Source organism: Danio aesculapii, chromosome 8 (assembly GCF_903798145.1).
Source record: "Danio aesculapii chromosome 8, fDanAes4.1, whole genome shotgun sequence".
Taxonomy (NCBI): Eukaryota; Metazoa; Chordata; class Actinopteri; order Cypriniformes; family Danionidae; genus Danio; species Danio aesculapii.
The window spans coordinates 11,921,792-11,945,569 of NC_079442.1; the positions used below are offsets into that span (position 1 = coordinate 11,921,792).

At 38.5% G+C, this 23,778-nt stretch overlaps 1 protein-coding gene across 1 annotated transcript in view; it reads left to right on the forward strand.

Moving 5' to 3' along the window:
• Positions 1-23,778, forward strand: part of zgc:154046 (Carnitine O-acetyltransferase-like) — a 66,591-nt gene that overhangs the window by 35,593 nt on the left and 7,220 nt on the right. Inside the window, exons 4-10 of the mRNA XM_056463175.1 lie at positions 9,614-9,667; positions 9,752-9,917; positions 11,225-11,399; positions 15,834-16,012; positions 16,095-16,195; positions 19,148-19,267; positions 19,368-19,490. Coding sequence (XP_056319150.1) covers positions 9,614-9,667; positions 9,752-9,917; positions 11,225-11,399; positions 15,834-16,012; positions 16,095-16,195; positions 19,148-19,267; positions 19,368-19,490 — 918 coding nt within the window. The remainder of the gene's footprint in view (positions 1-9,613; positions 9,668-9,751; positions 9,918-11,224; positions 11,400-15,833; positions 16,013-16,094; positions 16,196-19,147; positions 19,268-19,367; positions 19,491-23,778) is intronic.

Below are 23,778 nucleotides of genomic sequence, written 5' to 3' on the forward strand. Positions count from 1 at the left end.
ATGGACAAACTGTGATTAGCACAGAATCCGATAGCAGAACACCACTCGGATTCAGATCAGGAAGGCTGTTCCTTTCAATCACGCATCTCAAGGTATCACTGTCATTACCCACATGGGCATTAAAGTCGCCCTGTAGAACAACGGAGTGCACAGTCTGAGCACTTTCCAGCACCCCTCCCAAGAACTCTAAGAAGGCTGGGTACTCTGCACTGATGTTCAGCCTGTAGGCACAAACCACAGTGACAGATCTATCCATGAACCCAAGGCACAGGGAGGTGACCCTCTCATTCACAGGGGAAAACACATGGCGGCTAAGTTGGGGAGCTATAAACAAGTCCGCACCAGCCCGCCGCCTCTCACCATGGGCAACTTCAGAGTAGAAGAAAGTCCAGCCCTTCTCAAGATGTTGAGTTTCAGAGCCCTAGCTGTGCTTAATGGTGAGCCCAAGTATCTCTAGTCGGTACTGTTCCACCTCCTGCACAAGCTTGGGCTTCTTCCCTCCCAATGAGGTAACATTCCATGTCCCAAGAGCCAGTTTCTGTGCCCGACGATCAGGTTGTTATGATCCTATCCTTCGACCACCACCCGTTCCACAATACACCGCATGCGAGCCCCAACCCCAGGCCTGGCTCCAGGGTGGGGCCCCGGCTGTGTCACACCGGACAACGTTACGGTCCTCACGGTTACTGCGTTCATAAGTCGTTTTTGAACCGCACTTAGTCTGAACTGTCATCTAAGACCTTTTTGCCTTGGGAGACCCTACCAGGGGCATTAGCCCCCGACAACATAACTCTTAGGATCACTCAGGTGCTCAACCCTCTCCACCACAATAAGATGGCAGTTCATGGAGGAGCTGGTTTAATTAAATAATTAAAAATCACGGCATGATCATATTTTATTTAGGTATGCCTATTTGAGTGGCATCTTGATTGGTTTATCTCTTTTTTCCAAAGATTGAGCAGCGAATTGCTACCTACTACTGTTGCATTATACAATAGCAGGGATTTTACACCAAGGAGAAAAGATTCCAAGGAGAAACAGATGAATGAATACTTGAGAACAATGTTCACTGTATTACAATCGTAACATATATAAAACCAGTACATATCCAGTTTTTCATAAAATGTTATAAAATCTTATATTTAAGAACATTCGTTATGTTGCATTAAAACATGTGCGACCAAGCAGTTGCCGATTTGAAAGAAGTCTGCTGATAATGCCGTATTTTTACTTAGCTGTTTACATTGTCTACATTGCCTATTGATTCAGCTGTTAATGTTTATATTAATGCTAAAGCAGGAGTCTCAAGTCTCACAGATTCATCATGAGACTCATGCATTTCAACTAATTCTCATGGTCTCTTGTCACACCTTGTTATTCTAATGCTAATTCACACCCAAGTAGGTTGCAAATATTTTTAGTGCAGCACACCAAATACATATTGCTATGTAATTGAAACTTAAAACAGAAGCCACCCATTGAGCACACCATAATGATTACAACATTTAAAAAATAGAATTGAAAGTAATTGCATGTATGTATTTTCATTTTATCATATTAGCCTATTTATTTGAACAAAAAAAACAAATCCCAAAACACTTTTGATTTTGATGACTGGTAAAAATGATTTTAAATAGTTTGTACAGTATATTTCTGGGTACAGGGATCTATAAGCAACATGTTCTATTATGCAGTCCCTTTTCGTTCTATACATAGTCCCTTTTTTATCACAGTGTATTGAACCACCAATTAAAGAATTATACGTCGAGGTTGAGTGATCGCCATAACCCTCAGCATATGCCTTTCACGCAGGGCTCTGAACCGGTTCAAGGAACGGAAACGAAAAATGGAAACGAATCACATTTAACAGGAACAAAAACAAAAAACAAAAAGAACATCAATTTTAATCGTTCTGAGAAGAAACGTATATTCGAAATTTCTATTAACCGTTATTTTATCGTTCTCTTAATTATATAATATTGTGAGACAGAAAACATTAATTTAAATGGTGTGTACTGTGACGCATACAACGTAAAATGCCTGCGAAGCAGACATCATAAGCGAGAGCCATTTCTGATGCGACGAGCTTGTCCGTGGTTACCAAGCACCTGGCTATTTCATGTAAAAAGGTATGTTAAGGTTTAAGTTATTGTAATTAAAACTTATAGTTGAAGTAACAAAAAAATTATTATTGATTATTAATTGTTTTTAGATGGGTCGCCATAAGGAAAATATCTTTCTTTCACTTTTTCACATGACGAATCGTCCGATAAATCGATTTTGTAAAATTGAAGGATGCAGGGCAGAAATAGCCAGAAATCACGGCGGTAACCTGCAGAGGCACATTCAATGGAAAATGTTGATCAAAGTGCGACCAGCAATAAAAGGTCATCTACAGCTGATGGATAAACCACTGTAGATGCGGTCATAATGAAAAAGCCAAATACATGCCTAATGTTTAAATGTCTCAAGAATCTCTAAAAGATGCCTGCATAGAGCTTGTGACAGTCAACTGGAGACCATTTACATTAATGGAAGACACTGGCTTTCGAAAAACAATCGAGCCAATACAAAAGGCTATGGGAAATAATTTAAGCATCAACTCCTCAAATATCCGTGGCATGGTGTCAAGTGTTGCTAAGAAGGGCAGAGAAGAACTGAAAAACGAACCAAAAGGCAGGCTACTAATGCTAAAAATTGATTCTGCCACATGCAGAGACCAATCAGTTCTGGGCGTAAATGTGCAATATACACACTGAGAAAAAATTATTTTGCGCACTTTGGCCGTAAGAGAGCTCATCGACAGACACAAAGCTGAATACATTTCATCCGTCGTGCAAGATGTCTTGCATGAATATGATGTTGAATTAAGGCAAGTGTATTCAATAACTTTGGATAATGGAGCTAACATGATAAAGGCCATGTCTTTACTCTCCAACATCAAAAAGACACCATGTATAATGAGGTTAATGAGGCTGATACCTTGATGAGGCTGATATCCAAGATGAAAATTAGCAATTGGTACAGGAATTGACCATTGAACTCGATGTAACGCAAGAACATGTATTGCGCAGTGTGAGGTGTTCAGTTCATACTTTGCAGTTGGTAGTTGATAATGCATTAAAAGAGCAACGGTCAAATTTGATTTCCAAAGCAAAGAGTGTTGCGAAAATGTTACGCATACAGAACGTAGTCATTCTTCTAAAAGGAATAAAGAGAGCCACTGGCATTCCACACCAGGACTGGCATTCCACACCAGGACATGTCACCAAATATTAAAGAACTAAATTTAAGTGGAAATGAATGGGAGGCAATAACCAACTTGGTAAGCTCTTTAAAGCCAGAAAAAGTTGCTATTAAAAGCCTTCAGTCGGAACAGCTCACAGCTGGCGACTTCTACGGTGTTTGGCTTCATTGCGTCTTGTGCACCAACAGAATTGACAATCCTTTTGCAAAGCGACTGGTTCAGTGCCTTAAGTCACGGGAATCAGCGCTCCTTGACAACAATGCCTTTGTGGCTGCTTTATTTTTTCGATCTGAGATACAGGTTTTTTCTCAGCGAACTTCAATCCGAAAGGGCAAAAATTCACTTAAGTTGTGCATGAGATGCCATTCAAAATCTGACGGCAAACACGACTGTACAACATAGTCCATTACAGTCATCCATGCAATCCGATGATGACGATGAGATCGAACAGCTGCTGATGGCAAAAGAAAAAGAGATCACAACTGTAAAACATAATCGAGTTTCAATCTCATCTGTTTTGTATATGTATTCGAGAGAACCATGTCTTAAGAGAAGTGAGTGCCTTTTTAAGTACTGGGCAAGCATTGCTACCACTAAGCCAGATTTGCACAAACTTGCTATACATGTAATTGCGGTACCTGTACCGCAAGTCAGTGTTGAGCATGCATTTTCATGCCTCAAGTACATTCTTACCCCTCTGAGGTCATCAAAAAATGCACAGGTCCTAGAAGACATTCTCTTTGTACGATTAAACCAAAAGTATGGCCATTGGATGATGCCATTTTTTTTTTTTTTAGCTGAAGCCTATCCAGTCTTTCCTACAGCTAGCATATTGTATGTTTTCTTTTAAGTTGTTAATCTAAATGTATAAAAAAATCTGTTGTTGTTTTATAATTTTACAATGCATTTCGTTTTCAAACTTAAGCTGTTTAAACTTGGTTATATTATGCTATGCAGTCTGTTTTGAGCAATATGTGTCTTAAATAAGCAGTTGAAGGTGGAATTAAACAAAGTTAACAAAGTTTTACAAAGTAAATCGACTACTAAGGGCCATTGTAACAGCTGTAGGCCTACTGTCGGTATTTGTGTTGTTTATTCTAGCAACACATATCTTTTTATGCATTAAATGTAAAATCATAAACACCTGGAGTTATGTTTTGTTTGAGTAAAAATGTAATAGGCTATAATAAATATGAATTAAGTAAGGAATAAGGCTAGTGGCATAGCACAAACTGTGTGGGCCCACCCGCAAGAATGAAGGCGGGGCACCTCACTGTATAAATGTACGATTATGTCCTAGAGTCTATACATTTTTTCTCATTAAAATAACTAAATGCTATAGGTCTAATTCATGTTGTCATATAATCAATATTCATGTTATTTAGGAATGCTCCTTTTGGTTAATTTTGCCACCGCAGCTCGTTAACCGAATATTAACCGTTAACTGATCAGATTAATATAACATTTTTATTAAATTAAACAAATGAATTGACGTGTCTATTTTTTGTCTGACACATTAAATATTGCATTTTAAAATACTGAACGACAGCCTAGTCTACAAAACATATTAACATCTATATGCACTTGCAGTGTTAGAAAAAAGAATTAAATAGAAAAAAAGAATAAAATAACAAAAAGAATAAAATAGAAAAAAGAATAAAATAACAAAAAGAATAAAATAAATAGTCCTGCTCTTGATATTATTAACTTAACTTAGAAATGTAGTTTACAAATCGAAAACATTGACTGTATCCTTTTTTAGAACTGGTATAGGCTGTTTTTTCCAATAATATGTTTTTTTCTTCCATCAAATAAAAATAGTAGGCTACCTCAAACTGATTGCTCCACTGAAAATATGCATTTAATTAAAGCTCTACTGTAATAAATACATCACAAATCTATGCCAACATTTTAAATGTGAGTAATTATTTTAAAGATTATGTCTTGAGCTTTTGATTTCAACTTAGAGCTTGTGTGCTTTTTTCCCTATCTCACTCGCGGTTCATGTGCGCGCGCCCTACTATTATAGCATATAAAAATTTTGTTGTTTACATATGATATTGCATTAATTAATTAAACATACATGTTTTATAAGCTATAAAATGAAAGCCACAGTTTGATGCAGAGTTATCATTATGCAAAAATCAAAAATATAATTTGATTTGTTTGATATGTAGATTATGTAGGCAATTTTAAAATATATATTTTAAGAACTATAAACTGTAATTCTCCAAATGAAAAAAAAAAAAAAATGTTTTTTTGGTTTAGGCCTAGGCTGCACTAAATCATCAAAACTAAAAGCCTATTTGTTGTGTTCTGACGATCTGTGCTACCTCCTCAGAATGTGCTACTGGTAGCTCAATCTGTCATATTTCATCTAAAAAAACAGGATTAGCACATCTTGTCAGCTTCAAATGTCTATCAGAATGAACAACCTACTTGAAGGATGTAAAAACTGGGGTAGCGCATTTTGTCAGCTTCAAATATCAATCGGAATGAACTACCACTCTAATAAACAAATGAAATATAAAACTAATGAAATAAAAACCAAAAAATTTATGCAGTAGTTTACTCTGATAAACATTTGAAGCTGCTACGCCTTTTTCTACATTGTTCAATAGAGGTGTGAACCTCTAATGATCTCACGGTTCGGTTCGGTTACGATTATCATGCCATCAATTCAGTTCAATTCGATATTTCGGTGCATAACGGTGCATTGACGATGCTTTCCATACACAGTGTTGTATTTTGGGGGGTGGCTATAACAAGCTGTCTGTATAAACACACACACACATGGACACACAGCACCACACTGTCTCTCATTCACACACATACACAAACATAGACAGCACCAAACAAACACACACACACGCCACGCGCACTTGCTTGCTCGCTCGGGAGCTATATTGTGAGACCGCCCACTCCTGTTAAAATTACACCACAGTTACCGACCGCTCCCGCGCTTTATTAGGAAATTTATTCCCGCACCGCAGGAAATCTGGTCAGGTCCCGCGACAATGCACAGGTACAGCCGCGGGAATGCATACAGCTGAGAGGAAAAGAGAGGGGAGAAAGTCACGCCAGCAGCCGAGAGGAAAAGTCGCACCCACAGGTTAAATGGGCCTCAGTGAGAGAGAGAGAGAAATGGAGTACTTCATTCCCTCAATTGCAGAGAAATAGGGGCTTCTGCTGTAAGTGCCATTGAAAGACTTTCCACACAGTGAAATTTTTAAGTAGTTGGCGCTTGTAGTGTTGTAAATACCCGCGCTCGCCTCCCTCGCAACAGAGCGCATATGAGATGAATGACGTCAGTACATAATAACCGGTTATGATTATTACTGAACCGATACCAAATTGTCTGCGTCTGCATGGCAGTGCACCGAAGAAACAATTAATTTTGACACCCCTATTGTTCAATACTTCGAGGGGTAGCACATATTGTCAGCTTCAAATATCTATCAAAATTAACTACTACTCTATTGAATAATGTACAAATAGCAGCTTCAAATGCCTATCAAAGTAAACTCATTTTGATGAACTGTTGTCGGTGTAGGCAGGAGGATTTCCCCCCTGAGACACCAAAAACAGGCGCTACGTCATAATCAGGCCCCCACAACAGCAAGCTCCTGATTGGTTAACGCGGCACGAATGTCCGCTGAAGTTCAGATTTTCGAACTCGTGCGTTAAGCGGGCAAAACACTCAATTTGCCCCGTGCCATTCACACCTATCGCGCCGCAGGATGTCTGTTGGCGTCTTTGCATTGACTTAACATGTAAATCTCTCGCACTTGACGCGTCTTCCGCGTCTGGTGTGAACACAGCATTAGGATGCTCGTCTAAAATGTATAATATAAATACTTTGAAGTTGCAACAAAACGCATGAAAAAAAACAAGCAACTGTACAGGTAAAATAGATCAAAGAATATTCTGAATGGCAAAGTCTTAGCCAATTATCACCTCCAAAAATATCACAGATAATTTAAAATACCTGTAAGTAGTTACAGTCAGAAAATGTTTGATGGAAGCTCAGCTTTCAGCAAGAAGTAGTGCCATCATCATCGTTGAATTTGCTGATGACACAATGGTGGTGGACCTAATCACCGATAATGATGAGACTGCCTACAGGGAGGAGGTGCACACTCTGATACAGTGGTGTCAGGATAACCCCCTCTCACTCAACATCAGCAAAACAAAGGAGCTGGTGGTGGATTTCAGGAGAGAAAAAAGAGAACACACTCCCATCACTATTAACAGGACACCAGTTGAGAGGGTCAGAAATTTCAAGTTTCTTGGAGTCCACATCAATCTGACATGGACTGCTCACACAGATGCAGTGCTGAGGAAGGCACAACAATGCCTCTTCTTCCTTAGGTGTCTCAGGAGGTTTGGAATGAGCCCCCACATCCTCCGCTCATTCTACAACTGCACTTTGGAGAGCATCCTGACTGGCTGCATCACCACCTGGTATGGAAACAACACCAGCAGTAGACGCAAAGGACTACATAGGATTGAGCTTTGCTCCTTTCAGGACATCTCCACGAGTCGGTGCATGAGGAAAGCCAAGATAATCATCAGTGACTCCAGCCACCACCCAGCCATGGACTTTTGCATCCGCAGCATCCGGTCACGCACCAGCCGACTGAAGGAAAGTTTCTTCCCACAGACTATCAGGCTGATGAACACTTAACACACCTTACACAAACTCTTTCCATACCCCTCACTGCATACCATCAAAATGTAGCATGTACTGCACTTTCAATCCGTACTTAAAACAATATTGCCTACAATAATTTCCCACAAACAGTCAGACTATGTGTACACCTATTCATTGTCTTTTACGTATTACTGTCAACATTGCCAATTGTACATTGTTTTGTTTTTTGGGAGTATATTGTTGTACTTTGCACTTTTGTACTTTTGTCGTTGTATTTTACACTGTCTGTATTTTGCTCTGTCGTTGTATTTTGCACTGTCTGGAGCCAGCACCTAAGCTTTTCACTCATTATAGTACACGTGCTGCTGATGATGTGACAATAAAAGTGATTTTATTTTATTTGAAGAAGTCCCTTGAAGCACCATTTTTTAAGAAAAGAAAAGAAAAAGATATCGTGGTATACAGAATTGGTTAAAATTAGTCTAGGAACACATTGACTGGATCAAAGACAAATATGAGCTGACTCAAAGCAAAATTGTTATTTTCGGATCTAGTTGTCATTGACAGTATATCAGATGACCGCCAGGTCATAGTCAGGTCAGGGTTATCAATTCTTGTGAGTATTTGAATTTAGCATGAAAGTTTAGCATGCAAAGGCATCTTTACTCTAAATTTAAACTGACAGAGTGTGTCTGCCACATGAACTGTGCTAGGAAAACTGTTTTAGAGTTTACGTGTCAGATATAAGAAACTATCTATTACCTGGAGTCAATTTTGATATAATCAGTAGGTCAGGATTTTTTTAATGTTATGGATTTGAAGGACTATAATAGGACAGGAGCTCATTCAAATGCAGGGGACAAAGCCAATCTGAGTTTGTAAGTAACTATTAGGATTTTAAAAACTTATGTGGAGGCAATGCAATGTTGACAGAATCTGACTAATATAATCATAGTTATTTATGGTAAGCACTCTATTGACCTTATTCTTCAATGCGGAAGTGCGCACGTTTTTGCGATTGTTTTAGAACTTCCGATTCAGCTGCCTATGGGAGAAATGACTAGGAATAATAAACGGCAGAAAACGATCAAACTACTTACTCTACAAACAAGTGTTTGCATGACAATACAGACAAAGTAGAATAATATAATAAGAAAATATGAGTTTGCAACACCAAGCAGCAAAACAAGCTGTTTTTAACGTTTAAAAATGATGGAAGTGAATGAGACTGGAAGTCTCGAGCCAAAATGATTCAAATGGCTGCCCCCACTCGTACGCGGAGAATAAGGTGAATATAGTAGCTGCATTTTGAACAAGTTTAAGTTTGTTTATTATACCTGCAGTACATAGAAACCACTTTGTATTACATTACAGTTGACTGGAATGACAAATGATATCAATTTTTGCATTAGATTTTAATATCATTTGTCAAAATTGAGCAATATCTTTAAAAATGAAAAAAGGCAGGTTTACAGATGATTGAGATGTGGTGTTTCTTGCTGTTGCTATTAAATCACTTCCCCATGTTCTTGATAAACGACAAAAAGTGAACTGAAGATTCATCATGCCTTAGGCAGCATTAATTTTGACAGGTATTGATGTGAATGAAAACAATTAATGATATGGTGATATATAAAATGATATATAAAAACTTCTAACAGTGGCAAAAAAGTGTTTCAGTTTTACTGTAACAATCATTTTTCTGATTTTAGGTTTGCTGCCAAACTTATTGCTGGGGTTTTGGATTTCAAAAAATTGATAGATAGGTAAGTTATGTCAGTGTTTTCTTAAACAATTGAAAAGTATAATTTATCAGTTTGTTTTAAAGGACACTCATTACTATGCCATAGTAAAACATTGCCTGTGGAATATCTGGGTGGCAAGCCTTTGTGCATGGACCAGTATTACCAGGTGCTCTCTTCATGTCGGATCCCTGGACCCAAGAGGGACAGTGTGGTAAACTATGCTACTGGAAAAACCCCTTCTACGCATATTACAGTGGTTCACAACTTTCAGGTACTTTGCCACACTTTAAATGGTCTTGCTGCAAAAGCAGTCATTCTACCTTAAAGACACTGAAATATCATGATTGAATTTTTTATTGATGATATATAACATAATATAATCGATTTTTCTTTATTTTTAAATTACATGTATTGTAGGAGCATTCAGAATACTAATTTTTAAATGTTTGGGGTCTGTAGGATACTTAAAATTCATAATAATTGCAAATATTTCTTAAGCACCAAATCAGAAATTCAGCTTCGTTATACTGTATCTGGAACAGCACAATTTCAAAATGTTACAGTTTTACTCCCTATTTCATTCTTGGTGAGTGAGAAAAGACTTCTTCACATTAAATAAATTTAGGCCCAATCCCAATTCTACCCCTTAGCCTTTCCCCTTTCCTCTACCCCTAGTTTTGCACGTTCTCGTGTCCCAATTCTCTTCAGCTTGAAGACCCACACTTGAAACCAAAGGGTAAGAAAATTTTCCAGAATACACCAGCCACAACGGCAGGATGACTGCACCCGGAACTAAGGGGATCCACAAATTCGTATTTTTTGTCATTGTTATGTATTTTTACAACAAACAAGCATATGTTTTAATATATTCAAAATCACGTTCATGGTTTAACATCATGCTTTAAAAAAAACGTTAAAGTAAAAATCGCTAAATTTTGCTATCTATAATCCGTAATAATAACTCCCGTATAGCAGTTCCACAACATTCTGACACTTGAATACCCTGTCAGAAAAGTCTAGTGGCTGGAAAGGACCTTTTTACAGTGTCTGCTATAATGTTAATGTTGTTTTTTGTGTGTTTACATAGATGAAGATGGCCACATTGTTAATACACAGTACAGTTACATTCTTATTACCACATTAGATCATTAAGATAACATGAAATATGCCTTCAGTGATTTCCTGAAGATAAATACCAAAAAATAACACAACTGGAATAACTACAGCAGTCGCGATCTTCTGATCTCATATAAAGCAAGAGATCGCAATGACATATGATGACGTGTGCAGGTGCTGTAGTAAATTTTGAAGCCCTTCCCCTTCACACTCGGTTTTAAGGGTGAAGGGGAAGAGGAAGGGGTACAAAAATAGAATTGGGATTGGGCCTTACTGACCTCAATCCTTTGAATAGTTTTCTGTTTTGACAGTTCAGTAATTTTTAAATGATAACTGTATATTTGAGATTTTGTAAGTCATACCCAGATTACTGCATTAAATGAAAAAAGGGTATTTTTATTATTCTTTCCTTTTGCTTTTCTGTCTCACATAATGTTCTGTTTGTCTCTATGTATTCCTCAGTTCTTCGTTTTGGATGTGTACAACAGTGATGGCTCACCACTGACTGTTGATCAGATCTATGTTCAACTGGAAAAGATCTGGAACACTTCCCTTCAGACCAATAAAGAGCCTGTTGGCATCCTGACCTCCAACCACCGTAACACCTGGGGCAAGGCGTACAACAACCTTATCAAGGGTGAGAGGAATGAAAAATTCTTTGTTTTGTGTTTAATGAGCAATTTTTATTGTTGACAGGAACTGACTAGGAAGATGTCAGGGTTCTGCCACTCTGGTCTTGTAAATTCTTGTTTTGGTGGCAGAGTCTGGACACTAGCTCTGTTTTGTCTTGTCCTGTAGTGCTTGGCTTGAGTTTTCTTGGGTCGAGCACTTTGTCTGTCTGGGTGCGCGTCGTCATAGGTGCGCGCGGACCGTGCGCGCTCCCGCTTGATGCGGGCGCGCGGGGTCTGTGCGTCCTTGGGACGCGCGCTCTTGTACTCGCGTTTGTGTTGTTTCGTCAGCATCGCGCTGTTTCATTCTCAGCGTCTCAGTCTAGTTGGTTTCGGTTTTGGTTGGCGCTGAGATGAAACATGCGCTTTGCACTTATGTGAGCGCACGGTAAAGTGTTTTCAGTTATCGTGTGCTCGTGTCTTTCGTCTGTCAAAGCACGTGGCTCTGTGTTTACGTTGGTCGCGTGCTTTTGTTGTGTGCTTCAGTGTTGTTTTTGTCTTGTCATAAGAACACGCTGTTAATGAGTTCTCTCATTGGCTGCGTGTTCTTGTCCTGTTTTATGTGAGCACCTGGCTTGTGTTGTCTCTTTGTCAGGTGCTCTCCCGTCTATCGTCTAGTCCCACCCTCCTTGTTAACCCATTATTAGTTAATTATGTTCATCTGTTTGTGTGTTGATTTACTCCTGCTTATATTCTCCTCATGTCTGCTGTCCTGTGCCAGTTCGTCGTCGATATTTCCCTGTCCTGTTGTGTCCAGCCGTACCTTGTTCAGCCAACCCAGTCAAGTTTGTTTTTGCCTTATTATTCATGTTTTCCCCCTCGGGGTAGTTTGTTTTGCTGTTTTTGCATTTTTATTTTTTTGTATTATTATAATAAATATTACTTTACCCTGCACTTGGGTCCTCGACCCTTTTTCCCCTCATCGAACCGTGACAGTACGAACTGGCCACATGAGGACCCAGCAGAGTGAAGACAGCCTGTTCTCCAGCCGCATGCTGCAGCTCATCAGTCTGCAGTCACTGCGGCAATGTGGCATGAAGGTGGGAAAGTTTGCGGCTAAATTTTGTGTGGCAGCAGAGGGGCTGGGGTTCAATGACCAAGCCCTGGTGAACCTCCTCAACTATGCCCTAGACAAGCCCCTTAATATCCAGCAGATGCTTGAGTTGGGAGGGCTATCTTACCATCAGTTTGTGGAGCATCTGGTTCGTCAGGCTGCTCATGGTGAAACTCCTAATCCAGGCTTTCTGCTGTCCTCTGCTCTGAAGCGGAGAGGAAAAAGGCCATCAACCACAACAGCCGCCCACCCAGTCACGAGCAAGCCCGCTACAGCACTCCTTCTTGAAGAACTCATTCTAGACTACTCAGCACTCCCAGAGTCGGGTGAAGTTAGTGGCCAGTTTATGGATGAGTCTAGCCCTGTGTCTCCTCGCTCAAGGAGACAGAAGAGGAGAAAGCAGAGTGTCGGCTCCAGCCCCAGAGCACCCACCAGTGTCGGCTCCAGCCCCAGAGCGCCCGCCAGTGTCGGCTCCAGCAGCGCCGCTCCGTGCTGACCCCAGTCCTGGTCATTGCCTTACCGGCACCACCCAGACGTCTTGCCCTGCCGGCCCCAGCCCGGCTCCTTGCCCTGCCGGCACCACCCAGACGTCTGGCCCTGCCGGCCCCAGCCCGGCTCCTTACCTTACCGGCACCACCCAGACGTCTTGCCCGGCCGGCCCCATCCAGACGTCTTGCCCTGCCGGCCCCGGCCCGGCTCCTTACCTTGCCGGCCCCGGCCCGGCTCCTTGCCCTGCCGGCACCACCCAGACGTCTTGCCCTGCCGGCCCCGGCCCGGCTCCTTGCCCTGCCAGCTACAACCAGACGTTATGCCCTGCCGGCTCCCCACAGGCCTCCAGCCCTGCCGGCTCCCATCAAGCAGCCTGCCTTGTCTCCCCTGACAGACTCCCCTGGGTCATCCCTCCTGCTCCTCCCTGGTGGGGCCCCTCTACATCCCTGGATGGACCCTCCGGCTCCACCCTGGTTCCCTGCCGGGGCCACTGACCCACTGAACCCGCCCTGGACTGTCCCTCTGGTCCCGCCCTGGACTGTTCCTCCTGTCCCTCCCTGGTCTTGCCCTCCCATCCCTCCCTTGTTCGTCTTGTTGGGTCTGGCTTGGCTCCCCTCCCTCCCCCCTTTATGTTGTCTTGCCTGTTCACTTCCCTGTCTTGTGTGTGTTGATGTTGCCTGTTTTGTTGTCTTGTGGTGTTCTTGTTTGTCTTGTACCTTGTTGGATGTTCCCTTTAGGGACGCCATGTGGCGTCCCTTTTGGGGGGGGCTAGTGTCAGGGTTCTGCCACTCTGGTCTTCTAAATTCTTGTTTTGGTGGCAGAGTCCGGACACTAGCTCTGTTTTGTCTTGTCCTGTAGTGCTTAGCTCGAGTTTTCTTGGGTCAAGCACTTGTTTTGTCATTGTTTGGGTGCGCGTCGTCATTGGTGCGTGCGGACCGTGCGAGCTCCCGCTTGATTTCCCTGTCCTGTTGTGTCCAGCCCTACCTTGTCCAGCCAACCCAGTCAATTTTGTTTTTGCCTTATTATTCATGTTTTCCCCCTCGGGGTAGTTTGTTTTGCTGTTTTTGCCTTTTTATTTTTGTATTATTATAATAAATATTACTTTACCCTGCACTTGGGTCCTCGCCCCTTTTTCCCCCTCAACGAAACGTGACAGAAGAAGGCTGTTATTTCGAATTTAGTTTTAAAATTCTTTAAAAGACTGCTGTAGTGGCTACATTGAGTAACAGCTGAGAGGCTAAACCAGAGACATGATATGGGACGCAAGCATAAAAAAAAAAATAAAAAAGGCAAGAATTTGTTCCAATGTCTTCTCACATCTCCCACGAAACCCCCTGTCTCAGCAGTGTGTTTTCACACTTCTAGTTTGGAAAAAGTCAGGAAAGTGGGTGAGTCTAGCTTTGTTTAGGTGGGCGTGTCGGGGGGAAGAGGGAAAGTTTTGGATAAAAATGGGAGTTTACGTTTGGGCACGTGCTGATTTTCACAGAGGCAAAACAAACACACAGACGCAGGGGAGAAAGACAGTGACTGTGTTTACGTGGACATTAGTAATCAAATTATTTGCCAAACTATTAATTTATCGACTTTAACTGCAGTTTTCCACTTTCACTTTCATTCAGGAACATTTTAAGCTTGCCCCCCGTGACAAACGAAAAATTGCATACGAGGAACTGCTGGAAGAGTGCAATTTTAATGGAATGTTTGATACCGCACGTCGTAGAAGAGAAAAAAACCTCTGCATTTCTCGGTAACTTAGATGCACTCGGTAGGTAGTGTCAGAAAGCCATGTGCGTTTAGATTATCCTGTCACAAAATGCAGCGAAAATTCCACATGACGGTAATAGTTTGATTGCGGTGTTTACATGTTTACACTCAAAGAGCAGCATTTACAGAGGATCTTTCAGTACATAATATTGTAGTGATATTAACATACTATAAACTTAGTAACTAAATCATTTTGACTAAAGTATGTCTTTAAAAACTGAAAGAGTACTGCTGACGATACAAACTAACTTTGCCATCTGAATAAACAAAAAAAGACCACTGATCGCTTGCTTACCAAATCTGTTGAGACAGAACAATCGACACCAACTGGAGCCGCATCTTTATTAAAAGGAGACGAGCAGCAAATCGGGATTTCACCATTTCCAGATGCGAGAAGCTCTCGGGTAAAAATGTTTCATAGAAACGTATTTCTGTCGTGTGTCACGTGCACTGTAATTCACACATGAGTCCAGCTGTGCTCTCATAGCGGGAAATGAAAACAAAACCTTTGTTGCAGCACATTTATAAACAAAACACTTACGACCTGTGGCTCCAGACAATTCCTCTTCTTCTTCCACTTGTTTGGGCAACACAACATGGCGTCTCTGCCGTCTAAACACTGTAACAGGTAAAAAGAAGTCTTTGAAGCTATCATGCATGTTAAAGAAGTTGCACCGCACACAAAATAGAGCATGCTGATTGGTATGAACCAAGTCTTTCTCATGAATTAATGCTGCACACTCAGAGACATCATGATGCACTCGCAGGTGCAGACGTCTACTCTGCATATTGGATTACATGCAAGGATATAATCGCTGTGACCAGCTTCAAATATTAGTTTCAAACCGGAAGACCGAATTTGCTCGAAGTAATGCAAAAACAACCAATTTTCACTTTTTTGTGAAATATGTGTCCTAATAGTGTTTTTAGCAGCGTGGGACACATATATGACTGTTAACAGCTCAAAAATGTGTTTTTGTGACCCTTTAAGTGAAGCTCACATTAATTAGAAAATACTGGACATTTTGTTATCAGATTTCTTTCTTTATTTTTATTTGTTTGCATGGCTGTGCCACTCATATTTACTATTCTTCAGACAAGACAAATAAGGAGTCGGTGCGGGCAATCCAGAAGAGTATCTTCACAGTGTCTCTTGATGCTCCGATGCCACGTGTGTCAGATGAGATGTACCATAACAAGGTTGCGGCTCAAATGCTCCATGGTGGAGGCAGTCGCTGGAACAGTGGGAACCGTTGGTTTGACAAAACACTGCAGGTACAAACATTCACATGGTATATATTAATCGAGATTTATTGAGGTATTCTTCTGTACATGGACTTCCTTCTGTTTTCTGTAGTTCATAGTTGGGGAGGATGGATCATGCGGACTCACTTATGAACATGCTCCAGCCGAGGGACCTCCTATTGTTTTCTTGGTGGACCATGTTGTTGACTATATGTAAGGATTTGACAAAATATAATGAGATTATTTGACATTTCAGCAAGAACTGTAACATTTCAAACTGTGTTTTATGCTTGCCAAAGCAACATTTATTTATTTATAATAAAACAGTACAAAAAACTTATCGAAATATCGAAAATATAGTTAAAATTTTAAATGTTTTCTACAACACCAAGTCAGAAAAGGTTGGGACGTTATAGAAAATCCAAATAAAAAAGAAAGTAAGGATATCCAAATTACTTTGACTTGTATTTCATTACAGACAATATGAACACAAAATATTTCATGTTTTGTCTGGTCAACTTAATTTCATTTGTAAATATAAATCTTTATTGGTAATTCAGACTGCAACACATTCTAGAAAAAGTTGGGACAGGAGCAATTTAGAGCTACTGATCAGGTAAATTGGTTAAATTATGATGTGATTGGAAACAGGTGATGTCAACAGGTGATTGTAATTATGATTTAGTACAAAAGCAGCATCCAAGAAAGGTCCAGTCCTTTAGAAGCAAAAATGGGCCAAGGATCACCAGTTTGCCAACAAATGAAGACATTAGGACATTTCACCTTCAACAGGGCATAACATAATTAAAAGTTTCAAGGAATCTGGATGAATTTCAGTAAGTAAAGGACAAGGGCGCAAGCCTAAGTTGAACAACTGTAATCTCTGATCCCTCAGCACACTGCATCAAGAATCCTCAATCTATATAAGGTCTATCTATAAGCAATATTACCACATGGACTCAGGACTACTTTGGCAAAACTGTCAAGTACAGTACCTAATACATAGTTACCTCTACAAAGTTACATAGTTAAAACTGTTCTGTACCAAAAGCAAGCCCTATGTTAACAGTGTCCAGAAGCAATACCGACTTCTCTGGACCAAGAGGCGTCTAGGATGGACCATCAAACAGTGGAAACGTGTACTGTGGTCAGATGAATCAGTGTTTCAGGTATTTTTTGTAAGAAATGTACGCTTTTGTAAGAAATGTGCTCCAGACCAAAGAAGAAAAGGATCATCCAAACTGTTACCAGCAACAAGTACAAAAGTCAGGGTCTGTCACGGTATGTTTTTTTTTTCTTTTTTTTTTTTCTTTTTTCATCTTTATTTCTATAGCGCTTTTACAACGTAGATTGCGTCAAAGCAGCTTCACATAGATGATTATAGTAAATTGAAACAGTGTCAGTTCAGTTTTCAGTGTTAAAGTTCAGTTTAGTTCAGTTCAGTGTGGTTTAATTTTCACTACTGAGAGTTCAAACACTGAAGAGCAAATCCATCAATGCGCAGCTCCACAGGTCCCGAACCATGCAAGCCAGTGGCGACAGCGGTGAGGAAAAAACTTCATCAATTGGCGAAAGTGAAGAATTAAAAACCTCGATAGAAACCAGGCTCAGTTGGGCACAACCATTTCCCCCATGGCCAAACGTATTGTGCAGAGCTGCAGTCTAGGCGCCGGAGGCAGGAGAGCGCTGGACGTCCATCGTGTAGAGGCTGCAGGTGGGAGAGGTCACCAGCTGGTGTACAGGCTGGCCCTTCAGGATCAATGCGAGGACTCGTCTGTCACTAGGGTCTTACAAGGATCAGTCTCATGCTCTCCACTCCTCCATAACCACCACAGCAGCTGCTCAGGATATGGCCTGGTTCAGCATTATGGAAACCTCGGGAATAATAAAAAAAAGACTAACATAAGCGAAGATGCCGTTCAAATTATAATGTCTTTCTTTAGGGAAGTGTTCCCAGCTCCGGTTGCCATAAATAATGCAGACTAACAATCCTTTAGAGCATTTGGACTTCAACAGCATTTGTGTTTTATGTGTAAGCTAATGCAAAGAGATGTGTCTTTAATTTAGTTTTAAAGTTACAGAGTGTGTTTGCTTCCCTAACTGTGCTAGGAAGGCTATTCCACAGTTTAGGTGCCGGATATGAGAAAGATCTACTGCCTACAGTTGATTTTGATATTTTGGGAATAATCAATTGTCCAGAATTAATTGAGCGTAGTGGACGTGAGGGGCTATAATACACCAGGAGCTCCCTCAAATACTGGGGAGCTAAGCCATTCAGGGCTTTGTAGGTAGTCAATAAAATGTTCAATCTTAACGATATTTAATAGGGAGCCAATGCAATGATGAAAGAACTGGAGTAATATGATCATATTTCTTTGTTCTAGAAAGCACTCTAGCAGCTGCATTTTGAACAAGCTGAAGTTTGTTAAGTAGGCCAGCAGGGCAACCACCTAGTAACGCATTAAACTTTGTGGTTTTGTCAGTGCCATTAGCAAAAACAATACAAATTCTGAGGAACACTGCAATGAAATGCAAGTCAAAGTAAAATTAGAAATCTCTACTTTCTTTTTTTATTTGCATTTTCCATACTGTCCCAACTTTTTCTGAGTTGGGGTTATATTTTAATACAGTGTAAAATTTCTGGGTTGGCGAACATGATCTTTAGTAAGTTTTACTTTACTTTTCTGTGTCACTTAGTCATTCAGAAATCATACTTAAATGCTGATTTGGTGCTTAAGAAACATTTGCAATTGTTGACCACAGTTGTGCTGCTTTATATTTTTGTGGAAAATGTGATACTTTCCCTGCGTCCTTTGAATAACACAAAGTTCACATGGGCAGCTTTTATTTGAATTCTTTTGCAACATTTTAAAATTTCTAAGCACTTGCTGAATAAAAGTAAATTGTTTTAACTTTAGGCATCATCACGTATTAAAATACATGTTCATTTTGAAGGTTGATGTTCATTTATGTTTACATGTTCATTGTGTTATGATAATAACAAATATATAATAATAATATAATATAATATAATACTTACATTTTTTTTTACCTAAATAGTACCGACATACAGTACTGTGCATGCCTGAACACAATGCCCTGAATTTTGATAATGTTAAGTTATTGCTTTTTTTTTGTGATTTATCATGCAAATATTTGTTACAGGAAGAGAACTGAGATGGTGAGAACTCCCATGATTCCACTTTCTATGCCATTAAAGCTTCGATTTAACATCACACCAGAAATCAAGAAGGACATTGAGAAAGCCAAACAGAACATGAACATGTGAGGAGACTAGAAAAGGGTTTTAATCAATCAATAATCAGCTGTAATCAGTGGAAATTAAATCACATTTATCCTTAATTTCCTTGCATTCTTTGTATAGAATGGTCCATGACCTAGATGTTCGAGTACTCAACTTCTCACAATATGGAAGAAAATTCCCGAAGTCTCATAAACTGAGTCCTGATGCATTTATCCAAATGGCACTGCAGTTGGCATATTACAGGTAGGTTTGAGCTTCTAGTCGACTCTACCACCAGAGATTCATCTTTTATCAACTGTTTAAAGAGTCTTTAGATCCTAGAAATGTATTTGTGGAAATCTAGTCCTTCTGATTGCAATTTGTTTTTACATCCCAGTGGCTTCTCTTACTTTATTTTCCTAGGTTGCATGCATGCCTTTTTTGTACCAAATTACCTCTTCATCAGCATCTTTAAAGATCAAGTATGTATTTTTGATGTTATACTTTTTTAATGAATTTACTGCGTATAGTGTAGCTCTATTTGTTTGTCCAACAAGTCAGATTCCAGTGGTGTGAATCTTGGATGGGATTAACTTTACACTGTAGGTACCTGGAATGCTTGTTGTTAAAAACATACTGTTAAAGCATTCAACGCACCAGCGCTTGCTGTCAGTTTAATCATCATTCTAAATCTATTTTTGAATTGCTATTTTTAAATTATTGGCACTCTTACACACACACACAAATAGTGTTGCGTTTACAAACATTCAGGGGCACAGAAACCTCTTGTTAACGTTATCAACCCAATAACTAAATAAAATAATTTTGACTGCATACCAGAATGCTTAAAAGGTACAGAATGCTAGATTTAAAGACTTGATGTGTGGATTAGGGTGTTTTAAATATGAGTCCTATTCGTTTGTTAAGTCTGACGTCACATGAAGCAGCTTTCAGGTTCAAGCACTCTATCAAACTCAAACAAATGGTAATAATAAATGTGTACAAAGTGTAATACTTCAAAAAGACATGATCCACATATACAGTTGAAGTCAGAATTATTAGCCCCCTGAATTATTAGCCCCCTTGTTTATTTTTTGCCTCAGTTTCTGTTTAACGGAGAGCAGATTTTTTCAACACATTTCTAAACATAATAGTTTTAATAACTCTGATTTATTTTATCTTTGCCATGATAACGGTAAATAATATTGTACTAGATGTTTTTTAAAACACTTCTATACAGCTTAAAGTGACATTTTAAAGGCTTAACTAAGTTAATTAGGTTAACAAGGCAGGTTAGGGTAATTAGGCATCGTTATTGTATAACAATGGTTTGTTCTGTAGACTATCAAAAAATATATAGCTTAAATGGGTCAATAATTTTGACCTTACAATGTTTTTAAAAAATTAAAAAATTCTAACCGAAATGAAACAAATTAAAAAGACTTTCTCCAGAAGAAAACATATTATCAGACATACTGTGAAAATTTCCTTGCTCTGTTAAACATCATTTGGGAAATATTTAAAAAAAGAAAATAAAATTTATTTTATTTATTAATAATTCATAATTTGGGAAATATTTAAAAAAAGAAAATAAGTTTATTTTATTTATTATTTTATTTATTATTAATCCTGACTTCAACTATATATCTGTCTATCCATGCATAATATCAGATGGCCAGAAAGTGATTAGTTTTTTATAAATTGTTAAAATATTAGCTTGTCTGTGATGCAGCAAGTCTAGAGAGTTGTACAAAATGGTTCAAAATGCAGCAACTATAGAGTGCTTGCCAGAACTAATAACTATGATCATATTAGTCAGATTCTGTCAACATTGCATTGCCTCCAAAATAAACTTCATTTACATTTTAAAATCCTTATGATTACTTACAAACTCTGGTTTAGTTCCACTGCATTTGAATGTGTACACCATTATTTTATAAGAAATTCACTTTAAAGTGTGATATGACTAAAAACTGGTCATAAACAAGTCAAATGAGTAGCGATTTGGACCAGGAAACGGTATTCTATACATCACTACCTAACCAATCCAAATTTATAATCTTATGTACCACTCAGTCTGCAAGAAGCCAAGTTTTTCCATGTTTGCCAAATAACATGTAGTTTCTAAACTACTATTCCTTTTAAGCTTGTACTTTTTGTCCCAATCTCATGCAACACTGCCCCTTTCATATGTGCAATTATGTCATGCCCAGTGACAATGCCCCAGCCCTCAGTGGTGTATAAATTACATACTTCATCTTTAAAAGATGCAATTATTGTCAGCGGGCAATAGGCAATAGCCTAGTGGTTAGTGTGTCGATACCTAGCACTGAGGTGCTTGCAGCAACCTGAGTTTGATTCCTAGCTCAAGGTCTTTGCCAATCTTTCCCCTTTCTCTGCTCCCCACACTTTCCTGTCTGTAAATCTCCACTGTCCTATCAATAAAGTAAACAAATAAATTAAATAATAATTATAAAAAAACAAAAAGATGCAATTACTTCTGGAAATGATGAGTTTCAGAACTAAGGTGATTTAGTAAAGGGCCATTTCCAAGTAACTAAAAACTGGTTTTCTGTTAAAGATGGCATTTTCAGAATACAAGTGAATAAAATAGGGAAATTAATAATGGGGACTCTACATTGAACTTGTATTTAAAAATACATGCATTTGATTACATTTATAAATGTAGCTGCAAAAAGCTTCATTATGGTTAAATCGTTTTTACATTTCAGAAATTATAACAAAAAAACTCTTTTTCACATCAAAAGACTATAGGAATCTATTATCTAGCAGAGATCAACCATAAACGCATTAAAGGAGATAATTAAGCTGTTCAGGATCATATGTCTAGCATATATCTCAGAATACATTCTAGAATAGATTACATTAAAATGAATACAACTCCAACAACATTTATATTTTTTCCAACAACTTTTATATTTTTTGCAAACATTTTTCTGTATAAATATCTAAACAATACTTCACAGAATGGTACACTCTCAGAAAAAAAGGTACAATGTTGTAGCAAAGAAGGTACAAACCCTTGTCACTGGGGCAGAACGAAGGTACAAACCCTTGTCACTGGGGCAGAACCTTTTTATGAAACCGAATTGTACCCTAAGACAAAGAAACAAGTTTGTACCATTGCAGTTTGTACCTTTTAAGGACATGATTTGTACCATGGGACACCAAAATGTACCTTTTGGTTTTTAAAACCTGCACATACAATATTGTCGAAGGCACCACTACAGTGACAAGACACTTTGTACCTTAACAATGTCAAATGTGTTTCTTCAAGAACTAATTAAAGGCATTTTGCTACAGTATATCCAAAATGTTTCAATTTATTTTCAGTAAATATAAAATGTTTTTTTTTAAGTTTATTTTTATGTAAATACACATTTTCAATTTACAATAAAGAATACTTTAACATAAATCAAAATATCTATTTTTTGCTGAACATTTCACAACACTTCACAAAAATGTTTCAGAAATACATTCTCCAATGTACAATATAAAAAAAAATCTATTTTCACACAATATCTTCATAATAACTTAAGTTAATTTTAATTTACTTTTAATTTTAAAATAGAAATTGAATTATGCAAAAATATTGTAAAGAGCTAAGCACAATGTTTGATTAGTTTTACAATACTAAAATGTCTGCATGAACACTTTGCATATGCAGGACTTTTGCCAGCTCTTTACAAGTTGTTTTACAACACAATAATTCATGGTTATGAGTTTCTTTAAACATATGCTTTTAAATGATGATTCATGTTTTAATATGGGAATTATGCATAAAATCATTTTGCCTTTCCAGTAATATTTATTTTCATAGATATTGTAATAAAGAAGGAGTTGAACACTTGTATCATAAGAACAGTATCATAAGATGTCTTTTTTGTACCATATAAGGTACAACTTTTGCAAAGGTACAAAACTGTTCCTTAAGGAACATTATTTGTACCACCATATACCTTTTTTTCTGAGAGTGTACAGTTTATTTCAAGATTTAAAGGCAATGGACAAAACAACTACAAACAGGACATTTACTTAAAAAAATTACTTTACAAAACTTTAAAGTGAGATTTAACATTTTACCATAACATGGGCAAAATCATTAAATAAATGTACATGCATATAGTTTACCTGCTCCTCTGTTTATCTGCTGGAAAATTACATTTTAAAATTATGTGCATGGGCACTTGCACAGTACTACAAAATCCAGTCTCTGTGTGCTGTTTTTGATTTTCAAATTGTCTTATGAGCCTTAAATACAGTAAATCAACTGTATTCATAATCGCAACATATTATGAATAATCACGAATCAGTAAGTAAATTGTGTGGTAGCTTTTATCCTTGTGCTCTTTTGTATGTATATAACACATTTATGACAGGGTGAAAAGTCATAAAAAAATGTCATAATTAATATTTAGTTTTGTCACAAAATATCCAAATGGCATACATCTTCGCAAAGAGAATACATGTGATGTTATTATCTGGAAAGTTATCTGTTACTACACTGTTATCTGAGGTATTAACCAGGACA